At 35.0% G+C, this 15,782-nt stretch overlaps 1 protein-coding gene across 2 annotated transcripts in view; it reads right to left on the minus strand.

The window, feature by feature from the left end:
• Positions 1 to 10,938, minus strand: part of LOC110700597 (exportin-7-like) — a 38,509-nt gene extending 27,571 nt beyond the window's left edge. Inside the window, exons 1-12 of one of the 2 annotated variants that reach the window (XM_021878159.1) lie at positions 10,655 to 10,938; positions 10,181 to 10,444; positions 7,526 to 7,686; positions 6,008 to 6,073; positions 4,641 to 4,758; positions 4,406 to 4,515; positions 4,185 to 4,280; positions 3,175 to 3,295; positions 1,945 to 2,012; positions 975 to 1,061; positions 251 to 403; positions 58 to 153 (exon numbers count right to left, since the gene is read on the minus strand). In XM_021878159.1, the coding sequence (XP_021733851.1) occupies positions 58 to 153; positions 251 to 403; positions 975 to 1,061; positions 1,945 to 2,012; positions 3,175 to 3,295; positions 4,185 to 4,280; positions 4,406 to 4,515; positions 4,641 to 4,758; positions 6,008 to 6,073; positions 7,526 to 7,686; positions 10,181 to 10,421 (1,317 nt within the window). In that variant the 5' untranslated portion in view covers positions 10,422 to 10,444; positions 10,655 to 10,938. The remainder of the gene's footprint in view (positions 1 to 57; positions 154 to 250; positions 404 to 974; positions 1,062 to 1,944; positions 2,013 to 3,174; positions 3,296 to 4,184; positions 4,281 to 4,405; positions 4,516 to 4,640; positions 4,759 to 6,007; positions 6,074 to 7,525; positions 7,687 to 10,180; positions 10,445 to 10,654) is intronic. The other variant, XM_021878166.1, reaches the window with a different exon arrangement.
• Between the last annotated feature and the right edge of the window lie 4,844 nt (positions 10,939 to 15,782).

The following is a 15,782-nucleotide window of genomic DNA, read 5'->3' on the forward strand; positions in this document are numbered from 1 at the left end:
TTTTAAACAACAATTCATACTCTAAGAAGAAAATCAACGCAAAGGAAAAGGAGCAACCTGGAATCTGCAAAGATAAGGAAAACAATCAAGCTGGTCCTGAAGAAGTTCAACATTGTCGAGGGGATTCTCAGAGAAGTCATCAGGAAGCACAGCCTAAAAAGCAAAATTAAAAAGGATAATTAAACTTTCATATCAGAATTAGAAAGTGAAACTAAAGAACACTAGCAAAAGTTTCATTTTGAGACAAAACCTGCACAGAGTCAAATCTGGAGGTGATAAAACCCTCGGTGATCTTTGGCACGAACTCATCAAGCAAACTTGGAGCATCACCTTTTAAATATGGTACAGAAGTTACCAACCTCGACCACAGCCCCAGAAGATAGTATACGCTGCTGCTGGCCCACTTATACACCATTCACAAGGTAAACAATAAGGGTCATGGCAACTCGTGAAGCATCAGCAGTAAAAGAAATTTATCAATGAATTAACTGGGAGACAATACTTTCCAAACAAAGACAGGATAGGAGTAAAAATATATCAGCAAGATCTCAGATAAAAAGAAGACAGCTCTTTCAACTACAAGGATTACGGGATTAGATAAAGTTAGGACAGCACACCCTTCAATTGAAGAAAAGTCCATTAAAGCAAGAGCTTTTTAATCCAAAATAAGTGCTGCTTTATAATACTTTGAGAGAATACAAACTTTAAAATCTCCACCCAATATGAAGTTCCACATTAGTATATTTGGATGACTAAACGACCAACATAAAAACTATATCCCTTTTTGCTTTTTCTCCCTCCAGTACATCAGCCCTCTTCTCTCCGTGTCACAACATTTTCCCTCTTACAATTTTTCCTCTTTCCATCCACTTAAAACCCCATGCCAATAGTCCCTCTAATACAAATTAAGTGTTTGAGATTCAACCACATAGAGCAGACTAAGTAAGGATCTCATAGGAATCCACAAAACTAACCTGCCAGGATTGTAACGATTTTGATGTGAACTCAGCCACGAGATGTATCCAATCACTGTAACCTTCCATATTAACAAGTTCTGACAACTGTAATACAGACATAGAATTACCGAGTTGGCAGTGAGAAAAACATACTGTGTTATTAATCATGTGACAACAGACCACAAAAAATGCAAAAGAAGGAAATGGAAAGCCAGCAGCGTTCCTTTAGAAACAAACATAGAATCATCTCGTCTGCCTTTGTTCATTAGAAAAACATAGTTATAGTGATCATGAGATTCATGACAACAATGCTGGTAAAGAACAAGTGCCCATTGCCAAAATTCACCATACTAACAAGTCAAGAAACTGCTAGAAATTCCACAAATAGACTCCAAATGATCTATCCAGTTGATTTACAGAAACCACTTTCCAATGATTCTACAGCTACATGTTTGGGAAGAAGAGACCTTAAAGGCAGTGGATCACTCTTAGGTCTCAGCCTCCCTGAGACCATCTCCACTTAGAAGATAATACTCATGCCGTTAGGATTTTCAATATTCAGGTAAGAGCACTGGAGCTATAATCATCCTAGACTAGAGCATCGCCAACAACAAAACAAGATTCTGATCAAAAGGATGCTCTTCCAAACAAGTTTATTTTTTTATGATTAACTATTAAAGAATCAGAATACATTAAACTTTTCTTTCTACATAAATTTTCCATGTCTTCACATGCCAGATTTGATTTAGCAAATCACTCAAGAAGCAGAATTTTGGCTCCTAAGTTTTCAACAAGGTTTTTAATTTCTATCCGCTTCTAATTTTTATTCTTCATAATATAGCAATATAAATTAACATGTATCTGTAACAAAGATCCATTCAGTGAGGAACAACTGAGTAAATGAGTGGTAAAATCAGTCACTAACTCCATGCAGAAGGGCTTCAATGCATCACATACAAATGAAAAGATATATATGCATATGTTTTACCTGATAATTCACTCTAAAACGACCAAGAAGACGGCAAAACTCATGGTAGTTATCATGTTGCGCAAGACCTGTAAAAAATTTCACAGGAAATGAAAAAATGAAATACAAAAAACAATGCAAATAATAGCCAAGCCTTCAAAAGTCATGAAATTTAAGTAAAAGCTAAGACTATTTAGAAAGAGCATAAAACCCAAGTGATAACATGATGAACCTATATTTAAGATACATTATTGGGAAATTCTACAAGGTGATCTTGTGTTTTGCAAAATTTTATATGGTGGGATTTTTTTCCCCATGGTGAAATTGAGTATTTGCTTAACATTCTGTGACCTTGTATAGCATAGTCTGTTAAAATTCAATTAATTAATCAACTTTTTTTCTATATCATCCCTTTATCTCCATGACCAACGACCACCACCGTCCTTCACAACTATCGACCACCCCCTTCCTCCATGACCATCAACCACTGCCCCCTTCCACCATAAGTTACCACCACCCCTTTCTTGCATGAACACTGACCACACTGCCCAGCCTCCATGACACCCACCCAGACCACCCTCCCTAGAAAAACTGGCAATCGGTACCCAAAACAGCCACTACCTCCACCCCTTCAGATTTACTATTCTGGTTGTACAAACGTTCACAAAAGTCATACTGAATTGGAGAAAAGCCTCAAAGGCCACTGGCAATAGATAGAACAGATGTAATAAAACAGCCCAGTTCCATTAGCAAGTATTAACAATAAATTCAGCAAATTAAAAACAAAGCTGATTTACCAAAATAGGAATATATATACCACAGATATCAGAAATACTAATCTTCTTTCTTCATGATATTATCATCTTCAATGCATAAAATAATAAAGCTCAAGACACTAAGGCAATAGGGATTCAACTACACCTAAGTGCTCCTAGGGTGCACCTCATAGAAGTGAGGAACGCTTAACAAAATTACAGATGGGCTTAAAAAACTATAATATACTCAGTATATGCATTAAAGAATTTTACAGCTTCAGTAACATGACTATTCTCAAAGACATAATAAATGAGCAATCTTCATTTTTCTTGCCCATAGGAAGCTCCATACACATGCCATAATAAGAGCCACACCAAAAACACTTTTAACATTTTACTAATTAATTTTTTATTTCTTTAGACAAAAATCAGTGTCTTCAGGTTGTAAAAACTTTTCCATATACGCTGTAATAAACATTGAATGAGCAAAAAGTACCTTGTCCACTTTGTAATATTTCTTTAGTTCCTGTCATTAGATGGGCCAAATATTTGGAACGCACACTATCAGAGAAAACAGAGCGCCTTACTGAAGCCAAACGCACTAAGCATTCGAGAGCCTGAGAACATAAGAAAGAATATTTAGGAACAGGTCAACAAATTAAGACTTAAGAGACACCTATGACTTATAATAATCAAATAGCATAGAGAGAAGGGAGAAAACTATGTAAAATGTAGATAGAAATATAAAACTGTCTTATTATTCATCATCATATATAGTGATATATATGTACAAAGATAACTACCAAAATGATAATGAACAACACAAATTTACAACACTTCCCCTTGGATGTTCATTATCTAAAACAATACAATATCTATTAATGCGCATGAAATGCTAATTTTCAGTATTTAAGAAAAGAAAATTTCCAATTTTCAATATGACCATTGGTATGGAGTCCCTTTATATACCAATTGCAATACCATTATGCTTTGGCGACCAACAGAGGCATCACAGCGTAATCTCTATGCAACTGTGCTCTCAATGAAGTACATCATCAGTTCAAAATGACCATTGTCAACTAGCGAGTCAAAAACATCCAATGAGCTACTGTAATATACAACAATAACTACTGAAGCCTCAGGGTGATGTTACAAAGCGTAACAGTACATGAAAAATTAGAAAAGCAATACTGCTATGTTACTAGGACTTTCAAACTCATGTCGGACGTAGATACTTATCTATGTGTTAAACTCAGCTAAATTATATAAAATTAAAAAATAAATTTGAACCCAATTTAATGGTCTAAAATGAGGTTTCACTAATACCCATGTCACAGTGTCACAAGAATTTGACACAGGTACATGAGGATTTAAGGTGATAGAGGTTAAATGAAGAGTTAGAGTAACATAGGTTAAAAGATACAGAGCCAAACAGTTCAACAACCAACTTTCTATAGAAAAGTTCAACATCAAAATAAAAATTGAAATGATAAATGTATCATAAACCTCCTTTGAAATTGGGGGCTGTGTGATAGCGTAGTAGTCAAAAAATATTTTTAGTGTTGAAGGATCTTCAAGAATAGGTTTCCAAGAAGATGGAACCTGCAATGAGACCAAGAGTCTATAATCATCATTCAAAGTAATAAAAAAAAACATGACGGACATTGTCTTTGTTCAAGCATCAAATCCGTATTATAACAAGGTTTTTAACAAAAGGGAATTCTGACCTGGACAGCACCAAACTCTTCAGAGCTCTCATCAACAGTTGTGCCAACAAAGTCAAAAGATAAACATTTCAGCGCAAGTGAAAGTGCCAGCTCTTGCAACTTGCTTGTCGCTGCATGAAGTTTTATTAGAAATCATTGTGGTTAGAGAAAATTACGAAATTTCTACAATGAGAGGACTATTTGAAAAGGAAAACAAGAAAATTAAGAAAGACGACTAGATGATAAGACATATTACAATCACTAGCAAGTTGCTGCAAGGACGTTAGGGAAATTTGGAAAATTTGAAAAAGTGATTGATCCCTGAAGGAGCATGCTACCCTCCGATGATGAGTTGCTGGTAACCCTGAATTAGGCTACAAATCAAAAGCAATGAACATAAATGTATTCAGGTAAAGTTAGCTAAAAAACTGGAGTAAAATAAAAACATTGATTTAATGCAAAATGTAATGAGCATACAATTAGCAACAATTGATTTTACATATTGCACATAGAAATATAGAAAAACACATTTCATGACAATTAGAATTATTAACCATGCTTTCAAGATTCAAGTATAATTCCCAACTGCTCAAAAAAAATCCACTAGCAAGGACAAGTAATATGCACAAGTCACATAAATCTTATGTAGCTTTAGGATAATCTTAACAAACTTCATTGCTTCAGATAAACAGTGGGAAAATTTTTAAAATTGGCTAACGTATACACCATCACCACCACAAAGATATAGATTCCACCTATAGGTAGGGACTAGGAATGTCCAAATGTAACAGCCTTAACCTAGGCAATGCAATACTTTCTATGGAAGTATGGAACCCCATAGAAAACATGTTTTTAATACAATCGAAGATATTTAATATGTGTGAAATTCAATGTCGGTCCAGCCGTCTAGGGCAATGGAGGCTGCGGGATACAACCAAACTTAGTCACATTCAGAAGGATGAGAACATACCGAACAAAACAGAGTACATAGAGTGCCATTTCAGTATTAAAACTTAGAGTGGGTCAAACAAGGTTGTAGAAACGTTAGATGGTTAGGAGTTGCTTATAAGACCACAACTGAGTGAGTTAATTATTTTAGGTTGGTTTTACAAAGTGATGAAGACATTGACCAAAATTTAAATTACTTCCTCCGTTTCTTTTTAGTTGCTACACTTTCTTATTTTGGAAATTGTTGATTAGTTGCAACACTTTCCATTTTTTACATTTCCTTCTCTCTATCTCTCTCTAACCTCTAATTTTTCTCTCTCTCTCTCTCCTGTTAAAAAGTTGTCTAGGAGACCGTGAAAAAGAAAAATGTAGCAACTAAAAAAAACGGAGGAAGTAAATGATTACGTCTGTGTGGCTCAAATGAAAATTGATACATTGTGCAACAATTGTGTGCCTTAAAGGTTTAAGAATACCTTACAAGATTCTATCATACCAACTTTTTAAGAAATTAGAATGTCGGGCATATACGAATTATCATACTATAAATTTGGGAATGGTAAAGATGTGACGACACATAAAAACAGTATAGTTTGAAGAGGAATGGTAAAAATAGTCAATACATAAAAATAGTCAATTTTAAGAATTCTAAAGAATGTACCAATGCGAACAACAAACCTGATTTATCTCAGAAACAAGCTGGTTTAATATCTTCAGCCCAATAGCATAGTGATGCGGTGTTGCCTGATATGTTTACAAAAAGGAGAATAAGGATTCATTCACAAAAATAACATGCTAAAATTTTAATAAATTTCTTCAAATAAGAGGTTATAAGAATTTGCAAGTTCTGTAGCATCTCCATCCTCCAATCAAAGTATAATGCTCAAAGATCAATTTGAAGGTACTATTAGTTAGATAGTACAACAATGATGATAGTTTGCTCCATCAACAGCAAAATTACTACTCCTAGAAGGGTTGGACTGGCCATAAATAGACACTACTGCAGTATATCACCAACAGATCAGACATAACAAAAGAACATTGGGAAACCACATTTGAGGTTAAAAATATATCTTTAGTGTGTTGCTCCTATTGAGCTTCAATCCAACTAAATTTTTCCATGAACAACATATAATGAGTTGCCATAAAGTATTTTGCTAGTGTATTTTGTTTGAGTGTTTCAGAGCTTTCAGTCATTAACCTTGCTACAATGTTTACCAAAACAATTATTAAAACAGAAGTCACAAGACAAATTTAAAGTTATTTGCTAAATAGAATATTGTCAAATCTTCTATAGAGGCTCCGTTATATCCGTATGTGCCTAAGAAATCGACAAATTTACTGTGATAGGTTACCTTACTCAAGGAGAACTATAAAACAAAAATTCAGAGACCATTTCTCAAACTCAAGCAGTTATGTCTTTTGGTTTATAAAGGGCGTAGCTTTGCACAAATTCAGAAATATTTACTCTGTCAATTAATAAGTTTGTATGAGCACAAAAAGATACAGCCTGCTTATGGACCTCTTTTATCAATAAATTGACAGCAAAATCAAAGATTGGAAATTTGTTGATTACAGAATTGTAGCTCACTAAAATAGCGACTACTAATACTTGTATGAACCCCATCAACGACAAGGTAAAGAAGTCATGAACTTAGGTTGTACATGTACATAGTTAAACCTATAACTAGTTGAGCAGCTACAGTGCTATGTACGGTCTCTCAACAGGAAAAATAAATAAATAATAGAAAGAAAGCAACAAGATTTTGTAGAAGAGAGGTTCAAAACCTAAAAAATCAAAATATGAAGTAAAAGAAAAAATGATGAGGACTAAAACTTATGGCTAGTCTAAATAAAGAAAATACAAAGTATAATTTATTGACAGATCACAGCAACAATTTTCTACTACTTGTATGTGACAATGGATAGCAATCTGTTTGCCATCTCTTCTTCTGAAGACCATTTCCTTTTCCTTTTCTTTTTTGTTTTTTTTGTTTTTTTGGACAGGAAAGACCATTTCCTTGAAGCTGCTATGTTAGTGTGAAAACTATAGTTTATGTGAAGTGCTTGCTAACTGGAACAAGCTTTAGAGACGACTAAAAGGAAGCATCAGGACTTATCTATTTAACACCTGTTCTTGAGTACTGTGTCAACCTTACAAATGAAATCAACAAGTACATTTACAACAATAAGCACCTGGCTAAGAAAGTTCATGGACTCTTTAACCACGTCCCTGAATCTATCATCATCAAACCAACCAAACTTTGTGAGCCGGCACAGTAGTTGAATGAGAGACTGTATCACAAAGTGTTGTAATTCCGGCCCTCTTGTAGCCAAATAGTTTATCAAGTAATTCCCTTGCACAAAAATAAAAAAAATATAAACAAAGAGATCAGACAAGAATGAAAAGGTGAACTCAAAGCTGAGATTAGTCTTATGCCAGTATTAGCAAGAATTGCAACCGTCCCTGTAGTTTGAATCACCCAGCTCTACGAGGCATTTATATTATAAACCAATGAATCATTTCTACAACAAATAATATAGATCAATGAACCATTTTAGAAAATTCGGTACCACTCCATCACCAAATGTATCACTAACAATAACACACATAATGACACAAGGACTGCAGATAAAATTATGGAAACCTACTGTTCAGTTAGTGGAATTGATTTTATTAACCCCAAGCCAAAGCATAGATAACCTCAACTCCACTCACAATACTTTCACAGCTTAACTGACATAAATCTTAGTACCTTACCATTGCAATTTTGTTTCCATTTGACCTTTAATCAGGAAATGGGAAAACAAGAATCATAATTGAATCATGTTTGCTGTAGTCCATTTCTCAATACTGAAAAGTTGTGCATCAGTGTGGCTTTCAGATTTGTTTAGTCAATTCTACTATTATATCCAATTGAGCACTTCATTGTCCATTAACTAGAAATTTGATGCAGATCATAGTGAGGTAAATGTACTTTCTATTTTTACATAACAAACAAATAAAGAATATGTAGAATAACGAACTTTCACAATTCAAATTTAAACTAAGTTGCTATTTTGCAGCTATCTCGCATACACAAACTGAATTTCAGTTCAATAATTCAACATAGTTCCTCATAGGATGCTACAGGCCAACATGCAATATAAATTCTAGAAATTCTAAGAAAACAAAAGATAATTATTTTTTAAGCTAAATCTATGACAGAATTAAAAAAAAAAAAAAAAAAAAAAAAAAAAAAAAAAAAAAACAATAACTAAGTACTAACTCAAATAATTAGCCAAAATAGGATCTAATTTGCACGACAACATCATTGTATTTTCCAAATACGCATCTAACTCCCCTTCTCAAAAAAAAAAAAAAAAAAAAAAAAAACTTCGCCCTCAACAAATACCCACATATGAATTATGACAATATTCTGGAGTTGTACCACCAAAGTATTAAATGAAACATCATCATCTTCACCCATAGTTTCCCATGAATCAAGGAGTAAAATTATCTTGTGCAAACAATTAATGCATTGCGTCAAAAGTTTGACATTGGCTGGGAATTCGTTACTTAATAGCAGCGAAAATTGTACAACAAAGTTCTAACATTTTTTAATGCAACACAAAACAAATCGTTCCAAGTAAAAATCCAGATATAATCAAAACGACCCAACTGCGCAAAACTGATGCAAAACAGGATATCGAATGAGTTATCTAAAGTTAAGTCGGACAATGGATCAATTTGAGAAATGATCTCCCTATATGATGCAGATCATGGTGAGGTAAAAGGGATATAATTTAAGAAGTTTGCAGCTATCTCAGCTTACACAATTTAAACTAAGAAGTTGCAAAAGAAGTGCCTTCTCAGTCAAACTTCAAATTCAATTAACTTAACATCATTCCTCATAAATTACTACAACATAATGCCTTTTATATATGCAATATAAATTCCACAAAGTTTCATATGTGGCAAGCTACTTCGTGTGGCTGGGTTACTTGGTCAAGGGATACTGGATAGTCAAGGGTTACTTGGTCGGTCAAGGGTTACTGGTCGGTGTTTTGGTGTGTGGTAGCCAGCCACACAAAAAATGCACTGAATAAATTCTAGCATATTCTAAGATAAAAAAAGATAACTTTTTTATAAAACCAAAACTATAACAAAGAAAACAATAATAACTCATTATTATCTTTAACAATTACCCAAAAGATAAAAATTAGCAAACTTGGACCTAATTTGCACAACATCAACATTGTATTTTCTAGATACACATCAAACTGTTACTAAAGTTGCCCATATGTAGTTACCACATTGTTAATCTATGTTACATGGACTCGGGTACCCATGTCCAACACAAGCATTCGACTCTGCTATTATGGTAAAAGTTCCATGATTTTGAATTAAAATTGAAGTATCCAAGTTTCATACCTATATCCATCTATAGTCCTACATAAGTACTTAAAGTAAAATGAAAAGTTCGGATAACATAGGTCCTAATGCCTCATAAACAAGGGTATGGCACAATCATACTAAAAAGAACCACTATTAAAAATTAAACCATCTAAACACTATCATACACAATCTAAATCAGGGTTCGAATAAAATTGGTATTCTAGATAAATTAATCACAAACTATATACTTATTAACCAAATGTGACTAATAACACACACACATAACTAAATTTTAAGGGTGAATGGGAATATAAAAAAAAATGGCATTCTATAAAAAAAAATCACAACCATACATATCATATATATTGCAAGAAATGTGACACATTATATCGAACATCCTAAAATGGCATATGTGACTAATATTTACGGATAAAGGGAGATTAAAAACAAAGGCCATAGACAGCTGCACATACTGATATCAAGGCGAAGCTGCAATGACAGTGAATGATCTGTAACTTGTTTCAACAAGCTCGAACTCGCGAGCATCAACGCATACGGTGTCAATGCATTGTCTAGAATGTACTGGCATTGCGGAATATACTCGGAATTCATCGAAAAACATTTCAAAGTATTCTCAGCATGAGCTCTTTCCGCTGAGTCTTGTGAATTATATAGCCTCTCACATAATGCCTCCAATTGTTGCAAACTTTCCATGATGTTGCACTCAAATCCAACTCCTTTCACAAACAATTATCACCAACTTAATCTCCAAACATTCAAAATCATAACTTTAATCAAAAATCAAACTTTATCATGAAAATACCCTAATTACTCCTCATTTACTTACTATGCTACAATTAAATCCACAAAATATAGCCTAAAATTTCGAAAATAAATAAACAATAAACAAAATAAATCATCGAAAAGCGTGAAGATCGATCGATTACCTTGCTACAAACAGAGATTGGAATTGAAAGTTGAGATCAACGAGTCAAATCGATTGATTGAGTGAATCAGTTTATCAGTGTTTTAGGGATGAAATGAGAAAGAAAGGAAAATTTACGTAAAGAGATTGCTGACATTGTTAAAAATGAAAGGGAAAGGTAAAAAGAAATAAATACATTGAGCTAAAAATGGAGGACATAAATACTATAATTAACTTCATAACTATAGATTAAATTTAAAAATGTTACCTTGAAAAAGAAAATAAAATAAATAAAAATAAAAAATATATATATATAAATAAATAAAATTTTAAAAAAATGATATCAACAATAGTTTTGGATGGAAAATTTTTAATAAGAAGATGACACGTGTATAGTTATTATGATGTAATCGGTAATTACTTTAGTATTAGTTATACATAGATCGAAGATTTGGTTAGTGAAATAAAATGATACAAAATATTTAAAATTTACTTCATATAAAACTTTTATTTTTCTCTTTCCAGTCGAATTCCTCCAATTTTTCCTCCCACTTCCCTTCATTTTCTTTGAATTCTCATGTTATTTATTCAACCTAATATGGGAACATGATTAAAACCCTTTCCTTTCATTTCTTTTCCACCCAAATCCCTTCAACCAAAAATGGCCTAAAGCAAACTTTATAAATAGCGTAAATGACCTGCTATTTTAACAAAATAATAATAATAAGTGTAAATGACCCTGCAATTGTTTTTAGGGAATTTTAGAAAACAATACCATAAAAAAGTCACGATTTTAATTATAACACCACAAAAAAAAACCCAAAAATTTTGATTTTATAACCACCTAGTGGATGCCTTCCAAAAAACCATTTTGTAAACCCCATCAAGTACACGTGTCACTTATATACTAGTTAAAAAACATAATTTAAAAACCTTTAAACCTTAAGCCAGCCAACAAGCCCACCACCTACAACCCCTACAATCCTATATCCCATCGTCGAATACCCCACGACCACCAAGCTCACTTGCCAGAACCTCTCCTTTATCGCCTAAACCGTCGGCACCCCCTTCTTTTAATGCCCACCGTCGAAAGTATCCCAACACTAGCAACACTGAAACACCCATCCCCAATTTGGTTTGGGTTTCAGATTTCGGCTCTGGGTGCGGGGTTTGGATTTAGGTGAGCGTGAGAGGGCTTTTGGGTCTAGATGAGGGCTGGGATGCGTCCGCGACGCCAGCAAGGCTAAGGTGGGATCTGAGCGGTCACCGGAAATGTTATGGTGCATATGTTAAGGTTTTTTTTTCCCAATATTCACTAGTAGAATAAATGTGATGGGAAGCTATTATTGGCAAGCGGTTTTAATAATCCGCTTCCCATTACTAATAAAAAAATAATAATAAAACCCATGAAATGGCAAGCGGTTTTGGCGCGAACCGCTTGCAATTTAACTAATGGCAAGCGGTTTTGGCGCGAACCGCTTACCATTAGTTAAATTGGCAAGCGGTTCAACCCCAAACCGCTTGCCATTTTAAAAAAAAAAACCCTAAAATCGTGCCCACCCCTCCCTTTATTTCTCTTTCTCCTCTTTCTTTACTCAGCTCTCTCTCTCTCTCTCTCTCTCTCTCCTCTTTCATTTTCGATGCTCTATCTCTCTCCTCTTTCTTTCTCCCGTTTTCCCCCTCTCTCCTCTTCTCTTTCCTTCAATCCTTTCTTCTTTCACTTTCTTTTTTTCTTTGTTCTTTCTCATCTCCAAAAAATCGAGCCAAAACCAAAAAAATTCGAGCAAATTCAACCAAAACATCAAGTTTTCGAGCAGATTGAGGACAATTTCGGGCAAATTTCGAGTACAATTTCAAGCAAATTCGTGCATGCGTTTGGGTGTTCAAGTTTTTTAGGTCAAATTCGACCATGAAAACTCTAGATCTAGAGTTTTTATGGTCGAATTTGACCTTTAAAACCTTAATTTCAAGCCCAAATTGGCGTTTTCATGGGGTGGGTGGAGGTCGTGGTGGGCTAGATGGTTTTTTTTTTAAGGTGGGTCGAATTTATTTTTTTTTAAATTTCGATTTTAGATTTATTTTTGGTGTGGGTACGGTCGTGGTGGGTCATGGGTCGTGGTTTGGGTGGGGTCTGGTCGTGGTTTGGTTGGGGGTCTGGTTGAGTGGGTGGGGGTTGTGGTTTGGGTTAGGGTTTTGGTGGGTGGGGGTTAGTTGGTGGTTCTGGTGGGTGAGGGGTGGTGGGGGGTCGTGGTGGGTTTTGGTGGGTTTCGGTGAGGGTTTTGGTGGGTGGGAGTTAGTTGGTGGTTCTGGTGGGTGAGGGGTGGTGGGGGGTCGTGGTGGGTTTTGGTGGGTTTCGGTGAGGGTTTTGGTGGGTGGGGGTTAGTTGGTGGTTCTGGTGGGTGAGGGGTGGTGGGGGGTCGTGGTGGGTTTTGGTGGGTTTCGGTGAGGGTTTGGTGGGTGGGGGTCATCAGTTGGGGTTCTGATGGTGGTGGCTGCTCGTGGGGGTCGTGGTGGGTGGTGGTGTTGGACGGTGGTGTTGGTGGTCGTGGCTGGAAGTCTGATCTGTAACATGAGTTTTTTTTTTTTTTATTATTATTTGTATTAATTTTTTTTTGAGGAATATTATTTGTATTAATTTTATTTATTAATTTTTTTTAATGTAAATGTAATATTACAACAAATAATTAATAAAAATATTAATGTTTTTACATATGTTTGGTTTATATATCAATTTTTGTGGAAAAAACCCAAAAAATTTTATTTTTTTATTTTTTATACCCATAATGGGCAGCGGTTTGGCGCTAAAACCGCTGCCCTTTCTCTAGTAATGGCAAGCGGTTCTGAACCGCTTGCCATTTAAATGGCTAATGGCAAGCCCCCTAAGCCCATGCGGTTCAAAACCGCTTGCCATTAGGGGGTTTGAACCGCTTGCCATTACGTTTATTCTACTATTGATTATGTCATTTGTTTTAAGTATTAACCCGGTGCAGCTCTTAGGCTACACTAGTTTTTTTTTTTAAAAAAAAAAATCATTGTTATACAGATACGTGTACATGGTGGGTCCCACTAACAGATTCCATCCAAGAATCTGTTAAGTGGTGGTGTAGGGAATATTTCAAACATTATCCCTAGCTTGAACCCCACTGTGATCATACACTAAATTACGGTGCCGTCCAAAGGGAAAGAAGATAGAGCAAAAGAGTCGCCAACAAGTTTTAGGAACTTGTAAACCGTTCACGAGGTGAAGGTTACACCCCTTAACGATCCAAGAGATCGTCAACTCCAATAGGTCTGGAACCATGACTAGTAGTTCGGGGATGAAGGTACAAATCCAACCTAAAAGAGATTGAACCTGCCCTAATAATAGGCCTCTACCTTTATTCTGATCGTATTCATGTGCGCTTTCTGACTAACATGCAATCATTAGGATTAACCCTAAACCTGTTTATCTATGTTGGTTGAATATTAATGCACAAATAAAACTATTATTGGCGACCACTTGAATTATAATCATAATAACAACCTAGACATGATTTCTATATCACAATAACAATGAAACCAATTAAAGCACTTACTTGGATGTCTCGTACCTCTTTCTAATAACAAAATACACGCGTAAGTAACTTCAAGGAAAATAATAATCAAAGAATTAAATTAAATAATTGAAAGAGAGATTTGGGACCAAACCCTCATAAATTAAACCTTTCACGTTTAGGGCGAAGGCAACTTCGAATATGGCTAGGTGTGTCTAGTGCTAATGAATGAAGAATTGTATTTGTAAAAGGCTAGTCTAGAAAGAGAGAGAGAATCAAGAATTTCTTGATGAGAGTTGGTGAATGAAAAAGGAGTTTTTAGAAGATTATTTATAGAGAAAATCAGCCAAAAAGATAAAAAATCGAAACAGAGTTCTGACGCGTAAAATGAGGTTAGCGTCAGACGCTGACATTAGCGCCAGGCGCTAACGCTAGCGCCATGCGCCAAGCTTAGCGTCAGGCGCTAATGCTGGCGTTTGGCGCTAACTTAATTATTGATGCGTTTTCTAAAAATCAGATAGAAATTGCCGTACAGGAAGATAAAATCGGATTTTCCTCAACAAACATTCTTTTATTCTGATTAAAATTCTAAAAAGTCAACAAAAGTCAATTTATCAATGCTAATTGAATTAGGAATGAAAAGAACTTTCTAGAAGAATCTAGAAGACTAAAACCATTCTTAATTGCATTAGGAATGATAAATCCATATTAGGTTCTCCTCTAGATCATTGGGCCGCATATAAGGCTCACACCATGCCCAGTTTAGTAATTTGGCCATAACTTCCTCAATATTCATCGGAATTGGGCTTATAATATATCGTCGGAAAGGTCTTTTCAAGCCCTATCCAACTACACTACTATTGGACCCATATCATGGACCAACCAAGATGGGTTGGCTGTTTTCTTAAAATAGATTTTCAAAAACAGAGAGAAGAGAAAAGAAATTAAAACTATCCGCAACACTAAACTTTCCACACTTTCACTTCATTCGATTATGATTCGATGTGAAAGGTGCTCATCACTGGGTTTAGTTTTGGGAAAACACAAATGGGTGTCTACAGGTGGTAAAATCAATCTTTGGAGTTTTTTTGTGGTGTTATAGTAAAAGTTTTTTTTGTGATGTTATAACCAAGTGTAGACACCTAAAAATGTCTCCCGAAAACCAAACCCGATGATGAACAACCTTTCACCGCCACTATTGGTCGGGTTTAGTATTTAATCCCGAGAGTGCTTAAAAAATCGTATTTGATTAAATTCATACTTTTGAACTGTCCATGGATTAGTCTTGTTGTTTGGTAAAAGCATGGTTTTAATTTCAGCCTAAACTTATTATTTAATTTTAGCCCAAACCTTTTTTATTTTATTGTTTTATTATTTAATTTTGGCCCAAACCTTTTATTTATTTTTATTTAATTATTTTCTTATTTTAGCCCAAATAATAATAAGTCAGAAAAGGCCCGAAATTATCAATCGGCACTTAAAATGCCGAATGAAATTAGGGTTAAAAATGTATTTAGACGGAAAAATAGGCTGGAAATTCCCGCGCCACGGCAGGTACCCATCGTGTCACGGGAATCCTTCCCGTCTGACGGTGGGATTTCCCGTGACACGAGAAGT

The sequence above is a fragment of the Chenopodium quinoa genome, unplaced genomic scaffold (genome assembly GCF_001683475.1).
Source record: "Chenopodium quinoa cultivar QQ74 unplaced genomic scaffold, ASM168347v1, whole genome shotgun sequence".
NCBI lineage: Eukaryota > Viridiplantae > Streptophyta > Magnoliopsida > Caryophyllales > Amaranthaceae > Chenopodium > Chenopodium quinoa.